Here is a 14,946-nt window from a genome sequence, read left to right as displayed (position 1 = left end):
AAATGGTAGGATAACATGAAGGCAGAAAGAGCTCAAACCCAGGCTCCATCACAACCAGTATGACCTAAATCAATTAACAAGACCTCTCTACTGTCGGTTTCTTTTTTAACAGTACTGGGATACTAGTGCAGGTTATACAAGTAATCTACATAGAAAGCCTTGAACTTAGAAAATAGTACATAATAAGTGCTCAATGCATTGTAGTTTGTATTATTTTTCATGTTGTTACTAAACTGCTTTCTTCCTGACATTGAGTCTAGTAGATGTAACTATGCTTCCATGGTTCCTCATTCAGTCTGAAATATCATTGTACATCTTTTAGCACTATGAGAGTAGATGGTTTATATCACCTTACTAGTCTTTATAATATCATTCTTTGGATAACATCATATCCAAATGCAGTGTGTATCCATATATTTACATGCACATACACACATATATACCCGTGCATAATACATAAGAGTGTATAAGATATATATATATATATGCACATATATATAAAATCCTTATAAAAAGTTACCTTATTTTTATAATATTTGTATTTTGTAGCTTACTACCTGGCAGCACATAGTATGTTCTCAATAAACCTTTATTAAAATGTATTGTTATTATTCTAGGAGTGTTTGGAATTTTTTAACATCCCAGAATCCCAGTCAACACATTATTTTCTCATGGATAAACGATGGAACCTTATCCACTACAATAAGGTGAGACTGTGCAGCAGTGACATTCATGTTGGGTTGTGTCAGAAGCTCATCATGCCTTTCTTTGAGGGCAGCAAGCCCTCAGGGAGGCATCATTGTTTAGAGGTTAGGAGTATGGCCACTTAGGCCACACAACTTACTGTCTAGGTAGCTGTGGACAAGCCACTTTACTTTTGGAACCTTCAGTTTCCTTGTCTGCAGACTGAAGGTGGTGATAATAGTATCTACTGTAGGGTTGTTGTGATCACCAAAGGAGATAGGCCAAGTAAAGCATAAAGTGATTGATTATTATTAAATTTAGATGAAAAGTTAAGCTGTTCATATAATAACACATGTTTCTAACTGGAATTTTAATGTTTTTCTGATTCCCCCTTCTATGATGGTAAGCATGATCGGGGTGACCTGATCTAATGAGCAAAGGGGGACCTCAGGAAGACCCCTGACATCACTTTACAGCGACTTCCTTCCAAAATGTCATTTAGTCAGCGGCCTTCGGCTCCTTGGCTTCTGACAGCAACTGGGTATTCGGAAAGAGTACTCAGCCTGGGCGATGCAACGCTTTCCTGAGGAGGGCTTTTACCTTCCTTGTTATTTTGTCAAATTGGGGAATGTACCCTAGTAAGAATCAAAACCGTTAGAAAATACATAACTTTTGCTTGTCTGACCTAAAGAGAAATGAGATCAAAAGTGTAATCATCTCTTTTGTCTTTGTGTGATCCCATCACAGACCTATGTCCGGGATATTTATCCTTTCCGGAGGTCAGTGTCTCCGCAGCTGAACCTCGTGCATATGCATCCGGAGAAAGGACAGGAGCTCATTCAGAAACAGGTGCCTGGCCACCTCTGTTTTCTCGTGTCATTGGGATAATTCTGGGTAAATGGGTTGCCAAGCCTGAGAGTCTGTGATGCTGTTAGATCCTCTCTGGAGAGGATGGGTAGATGGGCCCTTGATCAATAGATAGTTCCCCAAAATAGTTTGTTTAGTTTTGTAAATGGGATCATAATATAAAGTATTAAGGAACACTCACCTGGAGTAGTGCTATGATGAATCATTGGGTATAAACAATAGAAATTTTCTCATTTATTTGCCTATTTGTTTCTAAGCATGGATTTTCATCCCATAGTTTTGTAAAACAGGATTAGAAGTACATATGACATAACTATTAGAAGGTTGTCCTAGAGGTTTATGCTAGCTGGGAAATAAATAAGTGGAGAGAATCAGTGCAGTGATGTCTGAAAAGAATACTGAACTAAGGTCCAGAGACTGGACTCAGACCCAGCTCTGCCCCTGACCAATCATCTGACCTTGGGCATGTTACTAACGTCTCTTCAAATAGGAGACATAATTAAGCAGTTGTACTTAGATTTAAGATTGAAGAGCATAGGTCCTGGCTAGGTAGCTCAGTTGGCTAGAGCATCATATCCCATACGCCAAAGTTGTGAGTTCGATCTCTGGTTATGGCACAAACAAGAAGCAACCAATGAATGCATGAATAAGTGGAACAACAAAACTCTCTCTCTCTCTAATCAACCATTAACAGCAAATTTTAATTAAAAAAATAAAGATTATGCATAAATAAGTGGAACAACAAAACTCTCTCTCTCTAATCAACCATTAAAAGCAAATTTTAATTAAAAAAATAAAGATTGAAGAGCAGAATAATGTTCACGTGTCTTATTGCAAATCAGACTTCAAGCTTAAGGAAATTCACTACTTTGCATGCAAAATATAAGTGTAGTATATAACTCTAACAATATAATTTTAATATGATCCATGCATTACATTGTTTTATTTTTATTTTTAATTAATTTACATTTATTTTTAATAAAATGTCTAAACAAGAATTTCAGGATATTTTATAATTTCAGTTTTTCTGCACATAGCAAGGATGCTAACTCGGTATCAAACTATCCAAAATACCTTCATGAAATGAATAAGAATGGCATATAATTAGACCACTTATGCAATTAAAATATATTTATGATTAACTACCTAAATTACATTTAAAAGAAAGAAAATAGTGAAGGGGTTACAAGGTGTGAGATGTTGGGCAAAACTGTAAGATCTTACATTTAAATGCTTTCAGAAACAATTCTCCCCAAATTATCTCAGCCCATAATTTTAGCAGCAAAATAACTAAAGCCATCATAGATAATGGCACTTCATTAGTTTGTTTTTTAACCATGTTTAAGAACATGTTTTAAAAGAATGGCATAAATTGGGGCTCTGGCTCTGTGTGCACTCAGGTTGGACTGAAAGATGTCTTTCTAAGTTCCTCAGAAACTTAGTTCCATCGTTCTGGCTCTGAAGTTTCCTCAGTAATGCCTCACTGCTTATGAAGTCCAAAATCATATCCCCTGTCCACTGATCATCAACAGAAAAAGAACTAAGAGTAGGGGCTCAGAGGCCCTTGTTCATGCCATCTAAATTTAGGGCTAAAGGACTAACCTAGGGTCCCATCAGCTTTTGTCCCAAGGTAGATTTTTCTTGGATCCCATTTGGTTCAGTGTTAAAGAGGCAAACTCAGAACCAACAAGAAACAGCTTAAGGCATCAATGGAGATGGTAGAAGCAATTGGAAGTGACTGTTAGCTCTTGTTGGAGAAGGTCTTCCATATTTTGATGTCTGGGCAAATGGCCTCTATGTGATTGAACTATTCTTGACAATGCTTGCGTTGTGGTCCTTCCAGCCTGCAAACTCTGTAAGAAACACTTCCTCCCATAGAGTAGACACATGCAAGAAGTGAGAGTCAATTAAGTATTATTTGCTCTTTCTGTGTGGAAAAAAAAAACCACAAAAACCACCACACACACATTTCTCCCTCATTTCCCTTCCCCCAGCCTTGATTTTATCAGCCCGGTTTGCCATTACAGATTTTACTTCCATTTCTTCACTCTTTGTCATTTCGGAGTTTCTGATTCTATTTGTGTCTGCTCCTGCGTTTGGTTGCTGCAAGGTGTTCACGCGGAAGCTGGAGGAAGTGGGGCGAGTTTTGTTCCTCATCTCCCTGACGCAGAAGATCCCCACGGCCCACAAACAGTCCCACGTCTCCATGCTGCAGGAAGACCTCCTCCGACTGCCCTCATTCCCTCGCAGTGCTATCGATGCCGAGTTTTCACTCTTCAGCGATCCTCAAGGTATCCAGACGAAAGCATCTCCTCTCTCGGGCGTCGCATGCCCTTGTTTAGTCCGTGGCTGGAGGGCATCTCCATCAGCGGACAGTTCTGTAAGCCAGGGGTTCTCAGCCCTGACTGCCTCCGAATCACTGGCAGGACTTGATCAAACACAGGTTGCTGGGCCCCACCCTCCACCATCAAGTTTCTGGCTCAGTGGCTCTGAAATGGGGCCTGGGAACTTGCATTTCTGATAAGTTCCCAGGTAATGATGATGATGCTATTCTGGGGACCAAACTTGGAGACCACTGCTCCAAGCTAGGTCTAAGCAGCTGAAGGAAGTCCTCTGATATTGTTAGGTTGACTAAGTGAAGAATAGGTATTTATAAGAAGCTCAGGAGGAGGAAAACCAAGCTAGGTCTAAGCAGCTGAAGGAAGTCCTCTGATGTTGTTAGGTTGACTAAGGTATTTATAAGAAGCTCAGGAGGAGGAAACCTGTTCTCTCATGACAGAGAGCAGGACAGTGGTGGCCTCCAGGTTGGGGGAGTCAATTTCCTGGAAAGAGGCATAAAGAGAATTTCTGAGGTCCTGAAATGGTCTTGATTGGGGTGGTGGGTACTTAAGTGTGTATTTTTGTCAAAACTCATTCAACTCTATAAGATCTGTGCATTTCACTCTCTCTAAATTATAGCTGAATTGAGAAAGAGAGAGAGAAACAGAGACAGGAAACAGAAAGAGGTGCACTTTGAAACCTCACCCTGTTGCTCAGTTGTTCATTTGGGACAGTTTACTGAAATGAGCAGACTTATGCTCAGTGTCTTCATCGAGACGGAGCAAAGCGACCGTGGAAAGAACTCCAGTCTGACCAGAAATTAAAAGACCAAGCAGTGGTCCCAACCCTGCCATTTTCTTTCTGAAATAACGTCTCTCAAAGCCACAGCTTACTCAGCAGCAACCTGCTGCAAATGTCTCCCCTGTCTGCCCACAGAGTTGCATCAAAGAGGTGATGCTGAGAGGCCTTTGTGAGCCAGGAAGTGTCACGTGAATGCCAGCAATATTGTGCTGGGAAGCCTTTCGGCAGTAGATTGCCACATCCCGGAGTTGGAACACATGGGAGACAGCAGTGCCCTCGGGTTGGATGGCCCTCCCACGCCCACAGGGTCTGCGTGGGGCTAATTCTGTGTCTGCTTTTATGTTCTCACAGCTGGGAAGGAGCTGTTTGGCCTGGACACTCTTCAGAAGAGCTTGTGGATCCAGCTCCTGGAGGAGATGTTCCTGGGCATGCCCAGCGAGTTTCCCTGGGGAGATGAAATCATGCTCTTCCTCAACGTTTTTAACGGGGCTCTGATCCTGCACCCAGAAGACAGCGCCCTGCTCAGGCAGTACGCGGCCACCGTCATCAACAGCGCTGTGCACTTCAACCACCTCTTCTCCCTCAGCGGCTACCAGTGGATTCTGCCCACCATGCTGCAGGTGCCGAGCTCTCCTCTCCCAGCCAGAGAATTAGCCCGAGTACTGCTCATCAGCAGGTCTACAGGATCTATACTGAATTTTTTTAAAATATATTTTTATGGATTTCAGAGAGGAAGGGAGAGGGAGAGAGACATAGAAACACCAATGATGAGAGAGAATCATTGACTGGCTTCTCTTACACACCCCCTACTGGGGATCGAGCCTGCAACTGGAGCATGTGCTCTTGACCAGAATTGAACCTGTGACCCTTTAGTCAGCACACTGACGCTCTATCCACTGAACCAACCAGCTAGGGCTATACTGAAATTTTTTAATGATAGAGTTCTCTTCTTTTGTGACAGCAGAAAGCACCAAATGAACTCCCCCTAAAATTTTCCAAGAGGTCACAATATTCAATCCTCTGCTGAGATCCCCCAGACCTGGAATATGCTTTCCCGTTTCTTCTGGGCCCGTGATTCTCAAAGTATGGTCTCGGGACCAGCAGTACCAGCATCACCTGGGAATCTGTTAGAAATGCACATTCTGGGATCCATCCAGACCTGCTGCATCAGAAACTCTGGAGTCGGGGCCCAGTAATCCAGTTTTAATAGGATCTCCAGGTGGTTCTGATACCTTAGAATGTTTGAGAACCATTATTCCAATGTATGGCAAGTGTTCAGCTGATATTTCTTCGAGAAAGTCTCTGACTTCTCTCGGGACAGAGATTTTCATTGCCATTACATTTGGTATAAAGAGGCTGATGGTGGTGAATTTATTAGCAGGAGGACTTTCTGTTTACGCACGTCTGATGTGTATCTGGCCACGTCAGGAGTACTGAATAAAGTTCAGATAAGGCTGGGGGATCATCCTCATTCTCTAGTTTTGTGGAAGTTTTCATAAAAATTTTGAAAGTATTACATGCTCATGCAAAATAAAATTTTCTCAACCTACAGGGGTAGGAAATTTACTTTCAATATCACCAGGGCTCTCTGACCTGTTTTTAAATAGTTGGAATTTTCTCTCTTTTTATAACTTTTGTACTGATTACTAAAAACAATAAATGCTCATTATAAAATAGAGAAGATAAAGAAAAACTTAAAGAAGAAAATAAAGATCACTTATAATCCTCCTTCCCACATGACCATTGTTTCCACTTCTTGAAGACCCTGGCACTCTATCCTGCCTTTTTTTTTAAAAACAAAAGTTGAATCATATCATATATTCAAGTTTGTTACCTACCTTTTTCATTTAAGACTAAGAACACCATGGATATTTTTTTCCATGTAGCTACATTTAGTAGTATAGCATTTAAAAAATAACTGCATAATATTCTGTTGTATACACATGCCATAATTCACCTAACTAACCCCAATTTATGAGTAATTTAAGTTTCAAATTTTCCACTGTTATAAGAAACCTTGCAGTGGACATTCTTGTATATACACCTTTGTACATTTGTCCAACTCTCTTAAGATAAGTTCCTAGTCACAAACTTCCTGGGGAAAAAGTTTATTTATATATTTTTAGGATTTCTATGTATATTACCCAATTTCTCTGAAGGAAGGTTATACCATTTACCTCCCCTCCACCAGTTGAAATGACCCATTTCCCTCCCTGTTCCCCATGGCGATGAGGCATTTTCTGACCGTGTGGCATCTTCCCACAGGTGTACTCTGATTATGAAAGCAACCCCCAGTTGCGCCAAGCCATCGAGTTTGCCTGCCACCAGTTCTACATTCTCCACCGGAAGCCCTTTGTGCTCCAGCTGTTTGCTAGTGTGGCCCCGCTGCTGGAGTTCCCAGTGAGTAAACTCTGGAAATCAACGAAGATCAAGCAAACGAGAAAAGCTCTTTATTCACAGCTTGCTGTATCGAGGGCATCACCCACCATCAGTCAGGTTTTGGCAGAGACTCAAAGGCAGACAGAGGAGAGAGAAAACTTTATAGGGAGAAGAGGGAAGGCTTCGGGTATGTTCTGATTGGAGGCTGTTGGCCTGGCGAAGCTGTAAGTGGGCAGAGTAGACACAGGGCATCCTATGTGATTGGTTAGGGGTGCATATTTGGTTTTCTCTGATTGGTCTTAAATTGGGAGCAGAGACAAGGATTAGTTATTAATCAAGTCCTGTCTGTTTGGGGGTTTATGGGTATAAGGATTATTGTTTGGTTTCCACTAGAGCTAGTACCCTGATTTCCAACAAGTCTGATGGATTGCATGCTGGTTTCCTGGGCTGGTGTCTGTGGACAGTAGGTTTGGGTTGGTTTCCTGGGCAGGTTACTGCAGTTTGGGGATCAGCAGTTTTATTGTTATGTATGGCCTGGCCATTGATCTTTGCATAATCAGTCTCTCAGCTCTCTTTCTTCAACCAGTGGGATATGAATGTCATACATCATTTCTCTTTCCACAAGAAACTCATTTCTGTTCAACATTTCTTTTCAACCCTCACCTCAGCCCCTAGATATAAATAGGCCAACTCTGCAGTTTTTTCATACTCAGTTAATGAAAGGATGGAAAATATAAAATGATAAAAGGAAGAGTTCCTGATTCTACTTCCTTTCTATTCTCTGGCACACCTGACTTACCCTTTTTCTCCAGCGCATTTATATAGATCACATCCCTTACACATCTTTGTTTAAGTGATATGGATCTCTACCACACCCACAATAGAATTAAGCTCCATTAAAGCAAGACCCTTGTCTTTTTTTTTTGGTTTGTTTTTAGCTTTTGTTTTGAGTATATGGGTGTGTTTGGTTTTTTTTTGCTTTTGTTTTGCCATAACCTTAGTGCACAGAATGGTGACTAGCAGAGAGTAGGAATTTAATAAGGAATTGTTATTTTAATAAAGGAATCAAATGAATAAGACAGATTTGAGATGTTACGTATCTCCATTTTGGAGCTATGTTAGCAAATAGGATTTGTAAAATTCCCAGAGCTATTAAATATGTTACCCCAAACGTAGTTGAACTGTTCAATTAGCCCATTACAAATTTGCCTTTGCAAATGCTGAATCCTACAATTGCAGATGAGAGGGTCCATTGGCATGATGTTTTCCAGCAGTTGACATATTACTGTATTCTTATGAGTTTCCACAAATATCTCTTTTGTACTAGGTTAGCGTTAAAACTCAGGTGTTCCACTCCATAGTCACACAGCAGCATTGTTGGGTGCAGAATCATGTATACTGAATACCGGTTCAATGTTGTGATTGTTATCAACAGTAGTGTTTATGAAATTTGGATTCCTGGTCAAACCATATTCGTACTGAGGTGGAATTAAATAAACTAAAATTGTCTTTCTTTATACAGGATGCTGCCAATACTGGGTCCAGCAAAGGTGTGTCAGCTCAGTGCCTGTTTGACTTGCTGCAGTCCCTGGAGGGCGAGACCACGGACATCTTAGATATCTTAGAGCTGGTGAAGGCTGAGAAGCCGCTGAAGTCTTTAGGTAGAAGCAAAATTTGTCTTGAAAATTTTTTTCTCTTTGTAATTTTTCTTAAAGTAATAACTCTATGTTGAATATTTTGAACTAACTCAAAACAGCAAAAATAAATGGAACAGTGGTGTAAATTGAATGAGTACATTTTCCTATCTCCTGTTTTTCTTACATTTCTTGTCAATCCTAAAGAGTAAGGAATTCTCTGCCATGAAAATTGTATCATAATGATGCTGAGTGAACCACTATTCAAGCACTGTACTTCTCAGAAAATGGGGTGTTCTTGGGCAATTATAAGGGAATAACCCCCCAAAAGGGCCTTTTATTATCCTATTTGTTAGAAGGCATGTCTGACTTTAGGCCATCCAAACGTATCTTCTAGGAAGTGAGCTTTTTAAAAAACTTCTCCTGAAAAGCGCTTTTATTTGTCATCTTATTATTTAAAAGTTTTTAAAAAAATAATAGACTTTTTAGTCACTTTAGATGAAGAAATTAATAGTGCTCACAGTTTAGGAATGAAGTCTGATGAAGAAATGGCTGCAAAAGCTAACTGGAAAGAAAATGTTAGAGTGATAAGCTGTTCTTATTTCCTGGCAGAATCCACTCTGATTGTACGCCTTCACCTTCTGTCCCTTCAGATTTCTGCTATGGAAATGAAGACCTGACTTTCTCTATAAGTGAGGCCATTAAGCTCTGTGTTACGGTGGTGGCATATGCTCCGGAATCGTTCAGAAGGTAACTGCAGACCTTTACTCTGTGATAAGTAAATATGGTAAAGGAAATAAAATTGAATGCGTGCGGGGGTTATGTTTGCTAATATCAGCCTGTGTCCTTCTGCCAGGTAAGTTTTCAAAAACAATTTGGGAAACTAGTCATAGCCAAGGTTCTGGAAAATATAGTAAATCTTCATTAATTTGGAATTCCCTAATTTAGAATTTGTGCAGCAGCTTAGATGTTTAGTCTTGTTTAGAGACTATGTTCACATCTAATAAATTAACAGTAAATATAATTTTAGAATAGACATTTAATCTATTTAATAAAACTCCTTTCAAGAAGCAATGAAGCCCTAGCCAGTCTCCTCAGTGACTAGAGCGTCAACCTGTGGAATGAAGGGTCCCGGGTTCAATTCTGGTCAGGGGCATATACCTCGGTTGCATGTTGGATCCCCAATCTGCGGGAAGCAACTAATCATTGTGTCTCTCCTCCTCCCACTCTCTCTAAAAATCAATGGAAAAAATATCCTCAGGTGAGGATTAACAACAAAAAAGAAGCAATGAAAACGGTCACATTAAGAGCAAGAATATAAAATCTTTGGTCATTATTTCTACCAGTTTTCCCAAGTCAAATTTTGGTGTTTGTCTTCCTTTCTCCATGCTTTTAAATATGATTCAACCAACAAAAGTAGGATGTGAAATATGACCTGGTTTCCTTTCTGTTGACATAGTCTTCAGATGCTGATGGTCTTGGAAGCTTTAGTCCCATGTTACCTACAAAAGCTAAAGAGGCAGACATCACAGGTGGAGACAGTACCTGCTGCCCGAGAGGAGATTGCTGCCACAGCTGCTCTTGCGACATCCCTCCAGGCCCTTCTCTACAGTGTAGAGGTCCTCACCAGGTAATCCCATCAGCAGAAATATCCACAGCCTTGCCCTAGCCGGTTTGGCTCAGTGGATAGAGCTTTGGCCTGCGGACCGAAGTGTCCCGGGTTCTATTCTGGTCAAGGGCACAAGGCCGGGTTTCAGGCTCCATCCCCAGTAGGGAGCGTGCAGGAGGCAGCCAATCAATGATTCTCTTTCATCATTGATGTTTCTCTCTCTCTCTCTCCCTCTCCCTTCCTCTCTGAAATCCATAAAAATATATTTAAAGAAAAGAAATATCCACAACCTTAAATTATATGTATCTACCAAAAAGATGAAAAAAAAATGTGATGGCTAAAAAATTTCTGAAAGCAATCTTTATTTATATCTGCTCGAATTCAGTCCTTACGGCTTAAAACTGCAAATATCCCTAAGCTGTTTGGATAAATAGTGCTAAGCACTATTATTATTGTTGTTGTTGTTGTACCATGATTGCTAAACACACATTTGCCTGTAGTTTGATGAGCATCTATGGCAGTTTTAACCAATGCTAAACAAATCTTTTGTAAAAGGGCCAATTTAGTGAGTATGAAAATGTGATCAACATTTTTTATTGGCTCTTATTTTATGAAAATGTCTGCAATTCCAACTAAGCATTCTTTTATTATTTTACTATTTACAATGAGTTGTTTTTACTATAATTTTTAAAACTACATAACAAACATAATCTGCAAAATTTTATTCCAATGCCATAATTAACAGATTCTCTGTGGAACAAGGCTCAGTAGTGCTGAGAGAAGGGGCTGAGAGATTTGGGACTTGAAAGGTAAATTGTCATCAGAGTTCAGCCCTAAACAAAGTTGCAAGAAATTAGTATATCACAAGATTCTTGGGTGCAGAAGGCATTGAAAGACTGGTAAGGGGGGAGGGGCGGGAGGGCTTGGAACAGAGACAAAAGATTGAGTGAGACGAGTGGGGAAGGTAGATGCAGAACACTCTACAAAAGATTGGCTTTCCTTCTCCACTGCCGTCTAAAATTAGATGGAAGGGGGTATTCTTCCCCGAACTGGAGATGGGAAACCTTCTTCCTGGGTTGGTTTCTTTGCTCCTCCATCCCATTTGGCCACATCCTTAGCCTAAAATTCTGTCTATGACTTACCCCCACCGAAAGGCACCAACTTCCCAGCCCCATCTTGCTCTGTTGATGACAGAGCTAGCCGAAATCCCTCAGTCCTGGGAGGACTTTTCCACATGCACCAGCCAGTGAGAGAGGGAGTGAGATTGTGACTAATTAAGTCAATATATGTGTAGGTTCTTATCATGAGCTACATCGGCAACCTAAGCAAACAGAATGTTACCCAAAAGCCTTGGGTGGGCTATCACTGCCAAAGTGCTCATATGCATCTAAACCAGTGGTTCTCAACGGTCTGGCCCTTTAAATACAGTTCCTCATGTTGTGACCCAGCCATAAAATTATTTTCGTTGCTACTTCATAACTGTCATGTTGCTACTGTTATGAATCGTAATGTAAATATCTGATATGCAGGATGGTCTTAGGCGACCCCTGTGAAAGGGTCGTTCGACCGCCAAAGGGGTCGCAACCCACAGGTTGAGAACCGCTGATAAACTGAAGAAATGGGAAGCAGAGAACCATGGCAAACTGCCCAGTCCAATGGGCAATAGTCCTAAGGTTTTTGGTGATGGTTTCAGAAAAATCCCAGGAGGAAGAACATCTGAAGAAGAAATATCAGACTTACACTCTCCTTTCTGCGCCATGTGGTTATGGCACCAGCACCTCTCTGCAAGTGGAGGAGAGAAGCGCAGTCAGTTTTCCCCAAGTGACATTTGAGTTGTTTCTCCTTATATTCTGCAATAGTGGTGCTTTCCTCCTTTCTGTTCTCTTTGATAAGTCAATTAAATTACTGATTCACCCGAAATTAACATTGACTTACCCAAAATTCCACGAAGAATTATGGATGGAAGTCTGACATTTAAAATTCTATGACTTTAAATATTCCGGTGCATTTAATAATTGTTGCTGGAGTGTAAAACCAGCCTCATTGACTGGTTATAATTATTCACACACAAAAAAATGGCTTTGTTGTTTTTACAAAAAGAAGATAATAAGAACCTCTTTTCATTTCCACACTCTTAATTTCTTTACTCATAAAAAAAATAAGTTATAGAGCTGGTAACACATAAACAAGTATATTACAATTATAATAGCACTAGCTTTCTATTGTTGTGTAATGCATTACCACAAACTAGAGGCTGAGGACAAAATACATTTATTATCTCATATTCCTGAAGGCCAGAAGTCAGGGCGGGCTCAGCTGTTCTCTTTGCTCAGGGTCTCACAAGGCCAAAATCAAGATGGTAGTCAGTCTGGGTTCTCACTGAAGGTTCTGGGTGCAGAATCCACACCAGGCAGCTCTAGGTCTGAGATCCCTTTTGTTTTCTGCTTGCCGGCCTCTCTCTGCTTTAAGAAGTCACCTGCATTTTTCTCACCTGCCCCCCTCTGTGCTCCCACCAGCAAGGGCACCATGAATCCTCATGCGTCAAATCTTTCTGCCAGAGAAAACTCTGCTGTTTAAGGCTGGTGTGGTGAGAATAGGCCTACCAGATCATCTCCTTTTGGTCATATCAGGTAACATAGTCACTGGAGTAACACTCGGAGTGAGTCTGTAAATGTTGCTTCTCATTTTTAAATCCTGCCTCTCAAAACAAAGGCCCAGGAGGAGAAGGTCTGGGGTGATTGTTGAAAGGCGACTCACTTTCTGGCCACACCCTGCATGCGGAAAATGAGCATCAGAACAGCAAGCCTGAACCAGTTCCCACAAGAAATTGTTTTTGAAAAGCTGCACCATCCCTTCCATGTCTCAGTTGCTGATAGAGAGGCAGAGTTTACCTAATCCTTAAAGTGAACCCTGCAGATACCAAATTAGATGACTCAAATCTACTTCTAAGTGTCTAAGTTGCTGACTTATAATAGATAGTAATTTACCTACTTCCCTGAGTAGTCTTAGGCATGATTTTGTTTAGAACTATTCTTTCATTCTTTGGTAGTTCCTCACAAAAATAGAGTGGTTAATTATGGTGTCGGTGGTCAAAATGGTATATAAATTTTTACTTTTTACTTATTATTTAGAATGGTTAACATCCTGGTACCTGTAGAATTGAAAAATGTGCTCTTAACTCTTGATTAATACAGATTTAGAAGCCTGATTTCATACATGTCTGGTTTGAGGAGTCAGTTTATTACTCAGAACCAAGTGGAAAAACTTTTTTTATTGTTGACACTATTACAGATGTTCCTCATTTCAAGTGGAAGAACTTAAATCATGGTGAGCTTACAGATCCTTGGGAAGTAATGTGCCTTTTAAAGTATCTCTCAGAACAAAGACAGCAAAAGGGTGACAGAAGAGCCCAAAGCTAGATAGCCTGTCTCTTTGAGACTCTAACTTAAAACTTATGTGAGCTTCAATAACTTGAAGATTTCATAAATGTTTCCACTTCTGTTGTTGCTGTTGTTTTGTTGTGGTGGTTACTGTCCTTGCAGGCCCATGACAGCCCCACAGATGAGCAGGTGTGACCAAGGTCATAAAGGCGCCACCACAGCCAATCACACCATGTCGTCTGGGGTGAACACCAGGTAATTGACTAGCCTTATTCTCCCATGGTATCTCCATTTCATACAACCTGAATCTCCACTGTTGGGCATGAAAGGAATCCTGAAAATAGTCAATGTTAAGTGCAAAAATCTCCTTCCAAGGAAATAAAAAGGAAGGTGAGAGTTTGGAGTTCAAGAAAGTACCAAGGCTTCATTTGAAATAACCAAAGAGAAACCCAAGCCCCTTTCATACATTGGCATTTGTGTCAGTGTATTTGCATGAACATGAAGATGTTCTCTGCCTCCTGGGTGGTCTTTGAACTATTCCAGTGTTGTTTCATTTCCAAGAAAAAAGCAAATAAAACAATAATCATCCGGAGGTGGTTCTTCATTCCGGGGCAGGTATGAAGAGTCAGTTTTCTTTCATCTGGACAAATTTCCACAGATATTTTATCCAAACTGACCTAGGTCCTTCGGTGATGCTTTCAGGGTCATTGACTTAATCTCCTTCCCTGTTTTGGTGTAACTCAGACACTGGCTCTCCTAGTTAATACTCTGCCTGCATCATTCTGTCTGTGTTAACCTCTAAATAGTCTAACACACACACACACACACACACACACGCACACGCACACGCACACGCACACACACACACAGAGTTTAATAAGCTTCTTCCTCTAAGGAAAAATTAAAATAGGGCAAACCCAAAATCAGTTTTAGAGAAAGTTCTTTCTTCTTAGTATGAAATAGTTAGCAGGAGCTCTTAAAGAGAAATTAATTTTCCAGACTCTCTGAAGCACATTTTTAAGTGTGTATTATTATTTTATGTGAAATTAATTTTCTGCTCGTCATATATATTTATTAGAGGCCAAGTGCACAAATTCGTGCACGGGTGGGGTCTGGCTGGCCCGGCCCCAATCGGCAGATCAGAGCCAGGCCTATCAGGAGGAGGAGATGGCAGGAGGTTGGCCGGCCATCCTGATCAGGTGATCAGGGCCAGGCCAGCTGGGGGGAGGGACCACAGGACCCGAATAGGGTGGGGGCTGCCGATCAGGGACGG

General features: G+C 40.8%; 1 protein-coding gene across 10 annotated transcripts in view; it reads left to right on the top strand.

Moving 5' to 3' along the window:
* Nucleotides 1-14,946, top strand: part of UNC80 (unc-80 homolog (C. elegans)) — a 176,271-nt gene that overhangs the window by 128,064 nt on the left and 33,261 nt on the right. For all 10 annotated transcript variants that reach the window (XM_005874189.2, XM_014546052.1, XM_005874188.2 and 7 more), the window contains 9 exons: nt 618-707; nt 1,432-1,533; nt 3,662-3,842; nt 5,023-5,291; nt 6,937-7,071; nt 8,573-8,711; nt 9,338-9,434; nt 10,144-10,314; nt 13,836-13,928. In XM_005874189.2, the coding sequence (XP_005874251.1) occupies nt 618-707; nt 1,432-1,533; nt 3,662-3,842; nt 5,023-5,291; nt 6,937-7,071; nt 8,573-8,711; nt 9,338-9,434; nt 10,144-10,314; nt 13,836-13,928 (1,277 nt within the window). The remainder of the gene's footprint in view (nt 1-617; nt 708-1,431; nt 1,534-3,661; nt 3,843-5,022; nt 5,292-6,936; nt 7,072-8,572; nt 8,712-9,337; nt 9,435-10,143; nt 10,315-13,835; nt 13,929-14,946) is intronic.

Source organism: Myotis brandtii, unplaced genomic scaffold (assembly GCF_000412655.1).
Source record: "Myotis brandtii unplaced genomic scaffold, ASM41265v1 scaffold43, whole genome shotgun sequence".
Taxonomy (NCBI): Eukaryota; Metazoa; Chordata; class Mammalia; order Chiroptera; family Vespertilionidae; genus Myotis; species Myotis brandtii.
The sequence above is the reverse complement of the archived record's forward strand: the minus strand, read 5'-3'. Positions and strand labels throughout refer to the sequence as shown.